The sequence below is a fragment of the Geotrypetes seraphini genome, chromosome 6 (genome assembly GCF_902459505.1).
Source record: "Geotrypetes seraphini chromosome 6, aGeoSer1.1, whole genome shotgun sequence".
NCBI lineage: Eukaryota > Metazoa > Chordata > Amphibia > Gymnophiona > Dermophiidae > Geotrypetes > Geotrypetes seraphini.
The window spans coordinates 5840327-5855449 of record NC_047089.1 but is presented as its reverse complement, the minus strand read 5'-3'; the positions used below and the strand labels follow the sequence as shown (position 1 = coordinate 5855449).

At 44.0% G+C, this 15123-nt stretch overlaps 1 protein-coding gene across 4 annotated transcripts in view; it reads left to right on the top strand.

The window, feature by feature from the left end:
• Positions 1-15123, top strand: part of NUMA1 (nuclear mitotic apparatus protein 1) — a 271890-nt gene that overhangs the window by 216519 nt on the left and 40248 nt on the right. For all 4 annotated transcript variants that reach the window (XM_033949032.1, XM_033949036.1, XM_033949035.1 and 1 more), the window contains exons 18-21: positions 18-248; positions 1254-1417; positions 3132-3363; positions 4692-4983. In XM_033949032.1, coding sequence (XP_033804923.1) covers positions 18-248; positions 1254-1417; positions 3132-3363; positions 4692-4983 — 919 coding nt within the window. The remainder of the gene's footprint in view (positions 1-17; positions 249-1253; positions 1418-3131; positions 3364-4691; positions 4984-15123) is intronic.

The window sequence follows — 15123 nt, the reverse complement described above, 5'->3', positions numbered from 1 at the left end:
ATCTTCTTCCTGTATAGATGGAGAAGGCAAAGACTCATTATGATGCAAAGAAACAGCAGACCCAGGAATTGAATGAAGAGTTGCTGAACAAGGAGAAGAACCAAGAGCAGCTGAAGAAGGAGAATACAGAACTTAAGTTGGAGACAGAGCGCCTCAATAAAGACGTACAACACTACCTGCTAGAAGTAAAGGAGGCAGACATCAATTGCAAGACCATGTCTGCCCAGGTGCGCACCCTGGAAGCACAGGTATGCAATCCAAACTGCTGCTTTTTCTCTTAAACCATGATTTTTATATTTAGGTTTCCAACATAAGTTTCAATTGGTTTAGTCTGATATATTCTCACCTTTTCGGTAAGCAGGTACTAAACCAGCAGATACAGGAGGTGCTTTAGCTGAAATGTGAAGATTGGGAGGTGAGATCCATGATTAGGTTCTGGGACTTGACCTATTAATAGGAAGCAGAGCATGAAAAGATGATAGAAGAGGATATTTTAGTAGGTGTATCTACAGTTGGTGATCAGATGAACACTAACATGGTTTAGAAACGGTGGCTAGAGTTCTGCCTGCCACTTTAGACAGATCATGCAGGTTATCTCCCCTCTACCTTTTATTTAGGATTGTACCTGCTGCTATGTGCAGGTCTCACGCTCTCCCCCCCAAAAAAAAAAATGTATACAGTGTCATTCATTTTGCTATGATCCCATCCTCTTGCTAGATAGGGATCCATTGTGTTTAGCCCATGCCTTTTTGAATTCTGTCAGTTTTTGTCCCAACTACCTCCATCAGGAGGGCTGTGCGGGCATCTAACTGCCTTGCCCTGAAAAAGTATTTCCTGATGATGCTTTTAAGCTTACCTGTTTGCAGGTTGCTGTTTTTTTGTGTGTGTCCTCATTTAGAATATTGTACAATTCTGGAGGCTGCACCTTCAAAAAGATATAAAAAGGATGGAGTCGGTCCAGTAGAAGGCTACTAAAATGGTGTGTGGTCTTTGTGATAAGGTGTATGGGGACAGACTTAAAGATCTCAATCTGTATACTTTGGAGGAAAGGCGGGAGAGGGGAGATATGATAGTCATTTAAATACCTACGTAATATAAATGTGCATGGGTCGAGTTTCTTTCTTGAGCTTTAGAGTTCATATTTTCTGATTGCATCAGAAGAACTTCAAAGAAAAACATCTTTTATGGAAGTAAAACAAGGCATTTGTTTTGTTCTTTCTTCTTTTTTGTCATGATGCCTTCCTTTTGGATAGTTGGAGTTTGCTAATCGACAGCTGCGGGATTTGGGCAAGTTTCAGTTGGCTACCGATACGCTAAAGAGCCGGGATACCCTGTCCGTACCCCAGGCCCTAGCTGATGTCAGCACAGACAGCCTGAACATGAGTGAAGATGAAGAGCCAACACTCATTTCAACCAGGTACAGAGATGGGGGTCCAGAGTGGTTTGGAGTGGGCTGACCCTATAGAAAAGCCTGGCTAGCTTGCTGCTTCTGACCATTCTTTTATTGCTCCTCCTTAAAGGAAGAGCACAGGAGAAGGCAGGAAGGAGATACAAGTGAGACAGGTCCTCATTCTGAATGACAAGCTTGCTATTTGACAGTTCTTGTCTTCTAATATGTGTGTTTTAAAAGGCAAACACATTGCATCATTATTTTATCAACACAGCTATTATATACTAGGGAAAGGTGCAGTCTAGCAAAGGCACACACAGCATCAAACCAAGTAACTAAGTGATTCCAGATACCCTACCGGGGTCATGCAATCGTGACTGAAATATCAGGCAATAAGACAGGGCTTGGGAGAAGCCTGTTGTCTTGGTACATGTGGGTATCAATGACATAGGGAAATGTGGTAGAGAGGTTTTAGAGCCAATTTTAGGCTCTTAGTTAGAAAGCTAAAATCCAGACCCCCCCCCCCAGGGTAGCATTTTCAGAAGCGCTTAGGACCCAAGAGTCAGGCAGAGCTCTGAAGTCTCAGTGTGTAAATGAGATGATGGTGTAGAGAGAAGGGTTTCAGATTTGTCAGGATCTGGGCGACATTCTATTTCGCAAGAATCCAGGGTGGACCTAGGCTGCTGGCCTCCACCTTAACCAGGGTGGAACCAGACTACTGGCATCAATATTTAAAAAAGAGATGAGTAGCTTTTAAACTGGAAACTGGGGAAAGACTGACAGTCACTCAAAAGTGCATGGTTTGGAACAAGATATCACCAAAACAGGGAAGATAGGTCATCCCATTAGCAAGGTTACAATAGAGTCCATAGTTGACCAGGTGTCCTTAAATACAGAGCAGATAGATTTTAATGATTGCAAATTATCCATGTCAACTGTTGAGCAAGTTGTAAATAGGAATGACAAACATTATTTGAAATGTCTGTATGTAGAAGACATGTATTATATATCAGTATACTATAACAAAACTTACTTCCTGGTAATCACTCTATAATTCTATACATCAATTATCCTCATTAATTTTTAATTCATTTCTTTATTATAAATTCATTTATTTAAAATCATCCTACATACAATCTATACTATCAAAATCACATTAAATAACAAAACATCAAGTAAATGTTATACAAAATAAAGTGCTTAAAGAACCATCCAATGGCTATGAGCCAAACTTCAGAAAGCTCTACATGCAGAGCTTAAATTTTATCTAATGAAGCTGAATGTATAATCATAAAGTTCTTTTGGCTTTTACTATCCTTTTCTATTTCCAAAGTCAAGTTCATTTATTTCAGACCGCTCTTCCTTCAAAATGCATGTTCCTGTTCTGCTCTGCCGTACCCAGTGCAAGATAAAGTGACTTAGTGTTCGTGCGCAATGTCCATTAAAAACTCTTCAAATGATTCTCACATTTCTTTCCTTGTAACCACATCTTCTGTTACTGCCCAATGCCTCCACTCAAGCTGAGTTTCAATACAAATTGTCGTCAGGGAGGTTTAAAGTTAATGCTGGGAACAGAAATGAGAATTCAGTGAGCTGTCACCCATCATTAAGGGGAGAGAGGTGCACGTAGCTTTGAAATTACCAGATCTCCAAACATCACAGAATGGTTGCAGATTGTCAAAAAATATAGAAATCAATATTTTCATATTGAGGTAAATTTTTGCTGCTTACACTGCTGTAGGAGGAAAGGTCGGTCCAACCAGGATATGGATGCCTTGGCCACTGGTACTGGAGCTTTGCGCCAGAAAGAGGAGTCTCTGGAGAGCCTTTACTTCACACCTATTTCCAACCGTGTACAATCTAAACTGGAAAGTAGCATCAGTTCCCTTGGAGATTTGTCCTTAGACTCTGGGATAAAAACTCGTACAACTCGACGCCGTACCACACAGATAATTAACATCACTATGGCAAAGGTAAATAGACAAGACATCTGGCCATTACTGTGTAAGCTGCATAATTATCTCAGGAGGTCAGATACTGGTTAGGTACAAAATGTGCTCTATGGCTGACTAAGAACAAGTAACTAACATATTTCAGGATATGCTATATTTTTCGCTCCAAAAAGTGGGTGGAAATAAGGATGCGTCTTATGGAGCGAATATAATAAACACACACACATGGTACTTTTTTTTTTAACTCTGGGGATCCAGCACTGTGCACTTCCCCCACTGGACGGCTGCCTCCTGTTCTCTTGTAGCAGTGGCAGAGGGGCGCACAAGGCAGGTGCGAGCTTTTCGCGAGTTCCCGCAAGAACTAACAGCAGCCATTCAGGGAGCGGTGCAGGACAAGGCAGGTGCGTGAAAAGCTCATGTGTGCCTTGTGCACGCCTCTGCCGCAAGAGATCAGGAGGCAGCCATCCAGCGGGGGAAGGTCACATTGCTGGAACGCCAGAGTTAAACAAAAGGTACCTGGGGAGAGGTGGGGGCTGCCTGCCTGCCACTAGGTTGTTGGCACAAACCTTTGGTCTGATGTATTTTTGCAATTCTGATTCTCATTAGTTATTATGCAGATGTATTCCTAAAGCAGCACCCACTACTTGCAGCCAAGAACATTTTATTAGCTGAAACTGTTTAAGTCTTAATTTTTGTGTGTGTTGGATAGTAATCTGTTCATTTCTCTGACTGTCTAGTAACAGGTACAATAATTTTAGATCTGGTGTTTTTCCAAATTCGATTTTGAAATGATCTTTGTAAGCCCCTTCTTTGCTATTCAAGATCAGATAATGTTCTGAAATGTTCATGGATTGTTAGCAATTTTAAAATGTCAGCTCTTTACTTGTGTAATGCAATTTACCATTTGGTTCAGAATTTTTTTTCTTGGGTTTTCCTCTTCTAAATGTAGGTGCATCTTATGGTCAGGTATGTCTTATAGAGTGAAAAATACGGTAAATGATACCACACAAGTTGTACTACTCTCATATCAAAATAATTTCTACAGTTGCCATCCTTATGGTTGATGCAGTTTCTGTATTGCAGTGACTGCTCCTAACTTGGTCCTTGAAACTTAAGCCAATCAAGTTTATATGATATCCAAACTGAATATGCATGTGAGAGATGTGCATACAATGAAGAGAGTACATGTAAATCTCTCATGCATATTCACTGTGGGCATCCTCAAAATCTTACTGGGTTGAGAACCACTGCTGTAGAGTGATGACCATTAAATACACATGGATACTGTTTGAATGGAAATGATATTCAAGTGTAGAATTTATGCTCATTAACTTTTATTTCTTTTCCAGAAAGTCACAGAGGAAGATTCAGACAGTGGTAATACAAGTGGTAACACCTCTTTCTACAGCCTGCGGTCTGCGCCATCCAGTCAGAGTCTCCATCAACCAAATCTCAGGAAGGGATCACGTCCACAAGCTGCTGTCTCCCTACCCTCACTCGCCACATGCTCCTCTCGGGAATCATTGACCAAGTTGCAGGGTGCCACCTCTGAGGAGAATCTGAGCCAATCTGTGCTGATGAGCTTGCCTGGCTATCGGCTTCCTGCCCGTAGATCTTCCCGGCTCTCTCAGGCATCCAACAGTGAGAGTTTGTTGTTTGATAAAACTTATTTTCTTATCACCCAGTCCAGAACCAATGGGTTATATCTATCAACCAACAGAAGGAGACAAAACAAATCAATTGTAATCTCTGCCTCATAAATGGCATTGTGCAGCCCCTGCTCAACAGTATTTTTCTGTCTCCAGCAGATGGTGGTAAATATACCATGCATTGTGGTTTGGGACTGGTATGTTGCTTCTGGCCAGTTAGAAAACTGGCTTCCCAGTGGTGCTTTCTTGGGCAGGGGAATCCAGGGTCTAGCAGAGGACTGCCATAAATGTGATAACCAGTGGAGTCTGGGTCCCTCCCCCATTTACCCTATGGTGTGATGGTTTTTAGTGTCTGTTTCTTCCCCCTTCCACATCATAGTTGCCAGATGCTAGGGTCCACCTTAGGGGCGTCATCGTAGACAATACACTGAAACCTTCCACCCAATGTTCAGTGGCCAAAAAAGCAAACAAGATGCTAGGAACTATTAGAGAAGGGATGGTGACTAAGACTTAAGACTATTATAATGCCTCTAGTACTCCATGGTGCAACCTCACCTTGAGTATTGCGTTCAATTCTGGTTGCCATATCTCAAAAAAAAAAAGATATAGTGGAAGTAGAAAAGTTTCAAAGAAGAGCGACCAAGGTGATAAAGGGGATGGAACTCTCGTATGAGGAAAGACTATAGAGGTAAGGGCACTTCAGCCTGAAGGGAGATACGAATGAAGTCTACAAAACGAGTGGTAAAGGACAGGTACAAGTGTGAAATTCTGCCTGTTCAAAAACCAATCACAAAGATAAGCACATAAGCATGGCCTCTGCCGAGTCAGACCATAGGTCCATCATGCCCAGCAGTCCGCTCCCGCGGCGGCCCCCCAGGTCAATGACCTGTAGTGATCTATTACTCAAGAGCATTTTGTCTTGTATAGTAACCCTCTAATTGTACCCCTGGATTCCCTTACCCCTCAGGAATTCGTCCAATCCCTTTTTGAAACCCAAAACCGTACTCTGCTCAACCACCCCCTCTGGAAGCGCATTCCAGGTGTCCACCACCCTCTGGGTAAAGAAGAACTTCCTAGCATTTGTTCTAAACCTATCTCCCTTCAATTTTTTTGAGTGCCCTCTAGTTCTTGTTGCCCCCGCCAGTCTGAAGAATCTGTCTCTCTCTACCTTCACTATACCCTTCATGATCTTATAAGTTTCTATCATATCCCCTCTAAGTCTCCTCTTTTCCAGGGAAAAGAGCCCCAACTTCTCCAGCCTCTCAGCATACGAGAGGTTTTCCATGCCCTTTATCATTTTTGTCGCTCTTCTCTGGACCCTCTCGAGTATCACCATATCTTTCTTTAGGTACGGCGACCAGTACTGGACGCAGTACTCCAGATGCGGACGCACCATTGCCCTGTACAGCGGGAGGATAACTTCCTTGATTCTGGTAGTGAAATCTTTTTTGATAATGCCCAACATTCTGTTCGCCTTTTTTGAGGCCGCTGCGCATTGTGCTGCCGGTTTCATTGTTTTATCCACCAAAACCCCCAAGTCCTTTTCTAGATTGCCTTTTCCCAATGTCATCCCCCCCATCATGTAGTTGTACATCAGGTTCCCTTTCCCTATGTGCATAACTTTACATTTCTCCACATTAAAACTCATCTGCCATTTATCTGCCCACTCACTCAGTTTGTCCAGATCCCTTTGGAGTTTTTTACATTCCTCTACAGATCTAACCTTACCGGAGAGTTTTGTGTCATCCGCAAATTTTATAACTTCACACTTTGTCCCTGTTTCCAAGTCATTAATAAATATATTGAATAGTAGCGGTCCCAGCACTGACCCTTGTGGGACGCCACTTGTGACCCCTTTCCAGTCAGAATAGTGTCCCTTTACTCCTACCCTCTGTTTCCTGTTTGCCAACCAGTTTTTGATCCATCTGTGTATGTCCCCTTCCACCCCGTGGTTCCACAGTTTCCTTAGAAGGCGCTCATGAGGTACCTTGTCGAAGGCTTTCTGGAAGTCTAGGTATAAGATGACAGAGAAAACAAGCAAAGTTATATTTGCTTATGTTGTGTAGACCCATATCCCCTCTAAACCAAAGACTCAATTTTCAATATGTTTTTGGGTTTTTTAATCCCCATAGCAAAACCTAGAGATTAATCTATATAGGCATATTTGATCCTTTTGTAGTAATTGCAAAGGCAGAATTTGTAAAGTGTATAATCATCTAGGGAACGCAGTCATCCTGAAAAGACTTATTCTGCCATGTAGTGTAATTTGGCAGATATTAGCTGTATTGTTGAGTAGCTGGGATACATTCATTTTATAAAGTATAGCGGTGTTTGCTGTCGGTCAGATCCCCAGGTATCTAAAATAAGTGTCTGTCCATTCTCTCACAGATCCACCCACTCTCGTTTGACCTTATCAGCTGTTTGCAATGCCAGAGATTTAGTCAAGCTCAATTTAAAACTGGCAAAATCACCGAACTCCTGAAAGCTTTCCATTAAAGTTAAGGAGATTTGAGGTTCTATAAGATTGACCAACAAATCAGCAGCAAATGCAAATATTTTAAAGTCTTGTTGTTAGAATCTCAGAATCTCTATGGGTGAAAATTTCAGGAACAAATGGAATGGAAATGAAGATAGGCATCTACTACCGTCCCCCAGGGCAGTCCGAAGAAATTGACGAAGAAATGGCGGCTGAGATTAAACATAACTGCAAGGGAAGCAGTACAGTTATCATGGGTGACTTCAATTACCCAGGGATAGACTGGAACCTAGGCACTTCCGGCTGCGGTAGGGAAACCAAGTTCCTGGATGCGATGGGCTATTACTTCCTGGAACAACTTGTCAAGGAAAACACGAGAGGAAATGCAATTCTGGACTTAATTCTAAATGGACTAGGAGGACCTGCGCAAGATGTAGAAGTAGAAGGGACACTGGGAAGCAGTGATCACAATATGATCTCCTTCAACCTGGTCACGGGGGTGATACAATGATCCAGAACGACGGCCATGGTGCTGAACTTTCGAAAAGGGAATTGCGAAGGGTTGAGACTCATGGTGGGGAAGAAGATTAAGTGCTGTAAAAACGATAGAGCAAGCGTGGTCCCTTTTTAAGGACACAGTCACCGAGGTGCAAAATCTATATATACCACGTATCAGCAAGGGATCCAAGAGGAAAAAGAACAAGGAACCAGCGTGGCTCATTGTAGTGGTGAAAGAAGCAATCAGAGACAAGAAGGCTTCATTTAAAGAATGGAAAAGGACAAAAACGGATGAAAACTGGAAAAAGCACAAGCAACATCAAAGCAGGTGCCATAAGGCGGTAAGAGGGGCCAAAAGAGTCTATGAGAAAAAATTACCAAGGAGGCAAAAAACTTTTGATACATCAAGGGGAAACGGCCCGTGAAGGAAGCGGTGGGACCATTGGACGACCATGGAATAGAGGGAGTTCTGAAAGAGGACAAAACCATCGCCAACAAACTGAACACATTTTTTTGCATCTGTTTACAGAAGAGGATATGCGCAACGTACCGGACACCGACAGGCTATACCTAGGAAATGAAGATGGGAAACTGACTGGGTTGACGGTCAGTCTAGAAGAGGTATGCTTAAAAACGATAAATCCCCTGGATCGGATGGCATCCATCCGAGGGTAATCAAGGAACTGAAAGGGGTTATAGCTGAACTGCTTCAACTAATAACCAATCTGTCGATCAAATAGGGAAGGATTCCGGAAGACTGGAAAGTGGCAAATGTTACGCTGATCTTCAAGAAAGGTTCGAGGGAAGATCCGGGAAACTATAGGCCAGTGAGTCTGACCTTGGTACCGGAAAGATGGTAGAGGCGCTGATAAAGTACCGCATCGTTGATCACCTTGATGGACACAATCTGATGAGGACCAGCCAGCACGGCTTCAGCAAAGGAAGATCTTGCTTGATGAACTTGCTGCACTTCTTCGAGGGAGTTAATAAGTAGATAGACAAAGGTGACCCGATCGACATTGTATATCTGGCTTTTCTGAAGGCGTATGACAAGGTCCCACATGAATGACTACTTCGAAAAATTGTGAGCCATGGGATTGAGGGTGAAATACTCTCATGGATTAAAAAGTGGTTGGTGGATAGAAAACAGAGAGTGGGGGTAAATGGACAATACTCAGACTGGAAAAGTGTCACCAGTGGAGTGCCGCAGGGTTCGGTGCTTGGGCCCGTGCTCTTCAACATATTTTATTTATTTATTTTTTTTCCTTCTTTATTCATTTTCAAATTTGACAATAAGTGCACAAAATAATATATTTCAACAAGTTATTACACAATAGCACTTTGATATCTACTACATAAAAATCTAGTGATATGTTTACCCCCCCCCCCCCCGACCTACCTCCCAACCGCTTCAACATATTTTATAAACAACCTGGAAATTGGAACGCGAGCGAGGTGATTAAATTTGCTGACGATGCAAAGTTATTCAGAGTAGTAAAGACTCAGGAGGATTGCAATGACCTACAACAGAACATTAACATGCTCGAGAAATGGGCCACAACATGGCAAATGAAGTTTAACGTGGATAAGTGTAAGGTGATGCATGTCAGTAACAAAAATCTTGTATACGAATACAGGATGTCTGGTGCAGTGCTCAAAGAAGAACCCCCCCGGAAAGAGACTTGGGAGTACTGGTCGACAAGTTGATGAAGCCGTCTGTGCAATGTGCAGCGGCAGCGAAAAGGGTGAACAGAATGCTTGGAATGATTAAGAAGAGGATCACGAACAGATCGGAGAAGGTTATCATGCCGCTGTACCGGACCGTGATGCGACCCCACCTGGAATACTGCATCCAGCACTGGTCGCCGTACTTGAAGAAGGACACGGGACTACTCAAAAGGGTCCAGAGAAGAGCGACTAAAATGGTTAAGGGGGCGGAGGAGTTGTCGTACAGCGAGAGATGAGAGAAACTGGGCCTCTTCTCCCTTGAAAAGAGGAGACTGAGAGGGGACATGATTGAAACGTTCAAGATAATGAAGGGAATAGATTTAGTAGATAAAGACAAGTTGTTCACCCTCTCCAAGGTAGGGAGAACGAGAAGGCACTCTCTAAAGTTAAAAGGGGATAGATTACGTACAAACTTAAGGAAGTTCTTTTTCACCCAGAGAGTGGTGGAAAATTGGAATGCTCTTCCTGAGGCTGTCATAGGGGAAAACACCCTCCAGGGATTCAAGACAAAGTTAGACAAGTTCCTGCTAGACCAGAACATAAGCAGGTAAGGCTAGACTCAGTTAGGGCTCTGGTCCTTTACCTAATGGCCGCCGCCGGAGTGGACTGCTGGGCACGATGGACCACTGGTCTGAACCAGCAGCGGTAATTCTTATGTTCTAATAGGCCCATTACAGGCAGTCCTCGGTTTAAGAACGCCCAACGTGCATCAGACTCGTACTTATGAACCAGGGTCCTGCTTCTCCCTTCATGTGCCAACGCGACCCTCTTTCTCCCTTCCTGGCCCAGTGCGCCCCTCTTCCTCCCATGTCCCAACACGCCCCTTGTCCTCCTCATCATTTGCCTCCCTCCCACGGGCCATGGGTGTTACCTTCTATTGCCAGCTCCCTCCTTCCTGCCATACTTCTCTTCTCAAAGCCACGGGTCCTGCGCGTGGCCTGCAGCTGACCCGGAAACCTTCTCTAGCTCTTATGTCATTCTCTCGCTTCAAAGTCCTACAATCTTGTCCAGCGAGTGAGTGGATGTGGACAGTTATTTTCACAGATGCTAGTCTCTTCAGCTGGGGAGCCTAGTGTCTTGGTCATTCAGCTTAGGGCCGCTGGTTGCCGGATGAGGCCTCGTAATCGATCAACATTCTGGAGGCCAGAGCCATTTTGTTGGCGCTTGCAGCCTTCCAGTCCTTCCTGGAGGGCAAAGCAGTTTGGGTTCTCTCTGATAATGCCATGTCGGTGGCCTACATCATTCAACAGAGAGGAACCAAGAGCTGTCTGGTAGCACAGGAGGCTGCATTCCTCTTGGAATAGGCGGAGGCTCACCTCCTGGACATCTCCGCTTCCCACAAAGTGGGAGTGGACAATGTCCAGGCAGATTTCCTCAGTCATCATGAGCTGAACCCCAGGAAGTGGTAACTGATGATAGAGGCATTCGATCTGATAGTTCTGTCGTGGGGTCAGCTGATGATGGATCTCATGGTCACGTGTTTCATCTCCCAAGGCGCAGAGGTTCTTCAGTCAGCGCAGAAATTGTCAGGCCAAGGAGCTGGATGCTCTAGTGCAGGATTGGCAGACAGATGGCCTGCTGCATGTCTTTCCTCCTTGTTTCTTCGCATTGATCGTCACACAGGCCACATGATCCTGGTGGCTCCGGATTGGCCCAGGCACTCGTGGTATGGGGATCTAGTCCATCTCTCAAGGCAGTTCCCCTTCCTCAGCAACAGCAGCAGATGAATCCAGAGACTAGTGGGATAGTACACATCTACCAGCAGATGGAGATAGAGAACTGATTAACAGGTAGTCCTCTTGGTTGGCACCCTCCCTGTATCCTCAGTATTCTCTATTAGACAATTGCGCGGGGACAGAAATCCCACCCGTCCCCGCCAAAATCCCATCCGTCCCCGCGAGGAATCCCTCCCCCCCCCCCACCCATCCCCGTGAGGAATCCCACCCGTCCCCACGAGGAATCCCTCTGTCCCCGGAGAAATCCCCTCCGTCCCCACCCGTCCCTATAAACTTCAGAAATAGTTATTTCATTTAATTATGCTACTGAATTAAAGGCTCTGGCAGAGACCCATTTACAAATAAGCAAAGACTCTTTATTAATTTTGAAATATTGGGAAGAATACATACTTTGTAAACGGGTTTCTACCAGAGCCTCTAATGTAAATATAAAATATAAATACAGCTGATGAGAACCCCCAAGCTGTCAGCTGAGGATTTCCTTTGCAGTTGGCCAAGGTTCCCTTTTGCCAAAAGTGGCAGGCAGCAGTAGCGTCCCTGAGTCACAGATGCTGGCACATCTATGGCTCATGGATGTTGCCAGCGACTTCTGTGCTTGGTGGAGGGGAGTTCTGGCCATCTCTAGAGGAGGTCCTCTGCTGGCGGTGCTTGGGGATCCCCACCAGTCACAGCAAGGGTCAGCAAGTACTTCAACACTATAGAAATAAAACCAGAAATGCATTTCCTTTTCTTTTGAACACAATGCAAAGACATCTGCTATATACATTTCCCAAAGCTAACATATTTTAGTCAAAAAATTCCATTTTTTACCTTTGTTGTCTGGAGACTTATTTTTCCATAAAGTTGGTCCCAGTTTCTTTTTTCCGCTTTCCCATCTTCTGTAAATTCTTCTGTTGCTGTCCATTGGTTCCTCCTACCATGGTCCAGCATTTATCCCTCTGTCATCCCCCGGACCATGTGCAGCATCTTTTGCCCCTGCCCACCAACCCAATGCCCAGCATTTCTCCAGCACCATGCCACATCCATTCCCTTCACCACTATGTCTAACATTCCTCCCTCTTGCATCCCTTTCAATCTGTCATACTGTACCCTTTCCACCACAACATTTCTCCCTCTCATCTTTTTCTTCCCTATCATCTGTACCTCACTCCCTCCCTATGACCAAAAATTCTCCTCTTTCTTCCATTCCCCGTGTACACCATCTCTCTTTCCCTCTCTTTGACACACGCCCAATTCTCCCTTTTACATTGTATTTTGTTTACCTTCTATCTATTACTTCAGTTCAGACGCACGTGCATTGGGCCCCTGACAGTGCTCTTCAGCCGCTGGTCCATGGTGCGATCGATGCAGCGTTGTCTTCAGTCCGGCTCCTTCTTCCTCAGTGCTGCAGTGCACAAAGTCGAGGGCAGAGGCTCCTACGCGCGTCCTGTGCCTGAACCGGAAGCCTGCTCTCTGATGTCGCAACATTAGAGGGAAGGCTTCCAGATGAGGCACGAGACGCGCGAGATGCTGCTTCCCACGGCTTTGTGCACTGCAGCACTGAGGAAGAGGGAGCTGGCACGAAGATAACACCGGGGGGGCAGGCGCAGCATGGAGGGAGCGAGACAACAACGGTAAGAGGAATTATTTTATTTTTTAATTTAGTGATTGATTTACATCTGCTGTCTGTTCAGGAAGAAATGCATTTGTTTCTTTTCCCCTGGGATTGCACTGTATGCAGAATCTTGCACCTTAGGGTTTGTTTGTATATATTAGTACTTTTAGTTTTTGGTCCCGTATTTGCATGGGGTTATCTGTGTTCTGGTAGGAATGAATATTGAGAAGCATACAGTGTGCTTTGTGTAGTTTAATTTTGTGGTTAACCATTATGTGTTGTTTATACGATTATATTGTGTATGTGTATATATGGAAAATGAATGGAAAAAAATGGTGTTACAATTAGTACTGTTATGGGGCGGGGTCTGGGGCAGAGATTGGGTGGAGATGGGCGGGGTCTGGCCCGCGACTTAGCCCACTGTTCTTCAACTGCTGGTCCACAAAATAATTATTTTATTTCCGCCGGTCCATAGGTGTCAAAAGGTTGAAGAACACTGAGATAGATTGGGAGCCCACCGGGACAGACAGGGAAACATGCTTGAGTACTTGAATAAATTCATGTTCTGAGCTCCCCTGGGAGAATGGTATAGAAAATTGAATGAATGAATAAATAAATAATGCCTCTAAGGCTTCGATTGTGCAATGGATCATGGGAGGCTATCACTTTGGCATACCTTCTTCAGTTCTGGACTTTCTCAAAGCTCATTCCCCTCGGGCTCAGGCGGCGTCCTGGGCGAAGCGTTCTCTTGTGCCCCCAGTGGCTATCTGTAAAGCTACAGTTTGGTCTTCTCTGCATTCTTTTGTGCTTCACTACTGGGTGGACGTTCAGGCATGTTGGGACGCTGTTTTTGGCAAGCAAGTTCTTGTGGCGGCCTTTCGGGGGTTCCACCTATGATGGGTACTGTTTTAGTAGGTTCTATCCATCTGTGCCAGTTTGGAGGGACACTAAAGAAGGAGAAATTAAGGCTTACTTGCTAATTTTCTTTTTGTCCCTCCAGATTAGTACAGAACCCACCCAGTGTTTGTTCTTGATGCGAAGAGTTGGGTTTTTCTTGGTAATGCGAAATGACGCTTTTGTTCTTTTTGTTTCTTGGGAGTGTAAATAGTTGTTGGAGCAGTAGCATCTGGTTCATTTGGTTTAGTTGGTGAGCTTTGGGGACAGTTTTGGTTGCCTGTTCCAATACATCTTCAACAGTTATGTTAAAAAACAAACAATAAGAGATGGGAGTTCAAGTTCTTCCAGCTGATATGTTAGTAGAGGTTCTGCTTGGCTATTAGACTGATTCTATAGGGAACTGCACAGCCCACTTATACTGCTGTTAGAATTCAGTTTTGTTCTGGTCTCCACCTGTTGGCGTAAACCCATCTGTCTGTGCTGGTTTGGAGAGACTACAAGAAAGAAAATTAGCAGGCAACACCTAATTTCTTCTTTATTATCACAATTTGGGAGGAAGCTTCTTTTGGTGGCTACATAGAGATGGCAAATTCTAATGTGACCCATATTGTAGCGTGGGCTGAAATGTTTTAAGGCCTAATCTCAGCCGGTTGTACACTGGAAAATAATGTGCCAGACATCAAAAAGTAGTTAATACATAACCACATGCGGTGGGCTTGTGACAGATGTGTATATTCATGGTCTCCCAGATGTAATAAATTTCCACAGCAGTGGAAACCTCTTATTCAGAGCAATTCTCTCTCTTGGGGTAGGGTTTGTTTTGTGGGAAGGGGGGGGTTAATCTTTATTGAGTTTCTAAAGCTAACAAAAATGCAATATAATATCTATACAAATAAGAGTAATCATATATGCACTTAAAATCAATCAGAATCCATACAACATTTAAAAAAAAAATCCCCACCCAACCAACATTTTCATAAGGGAATAGAACCATACAAAAGAAATACCCCTCCCACCTTCCCTCCCCCGGGGGGGTATATTATACCAACAGAAATAAAGGAAAAGACAACTATGATGAATGGGGGTAGGGTTTGATTTGTCAATCGTGGGATCATATATCATTTTAAAATCTCTCAAAATAATAGATAAATCCTGCTGTTATATAGCAATGATCATGATATTTTGATAAAACATCTAATAAAA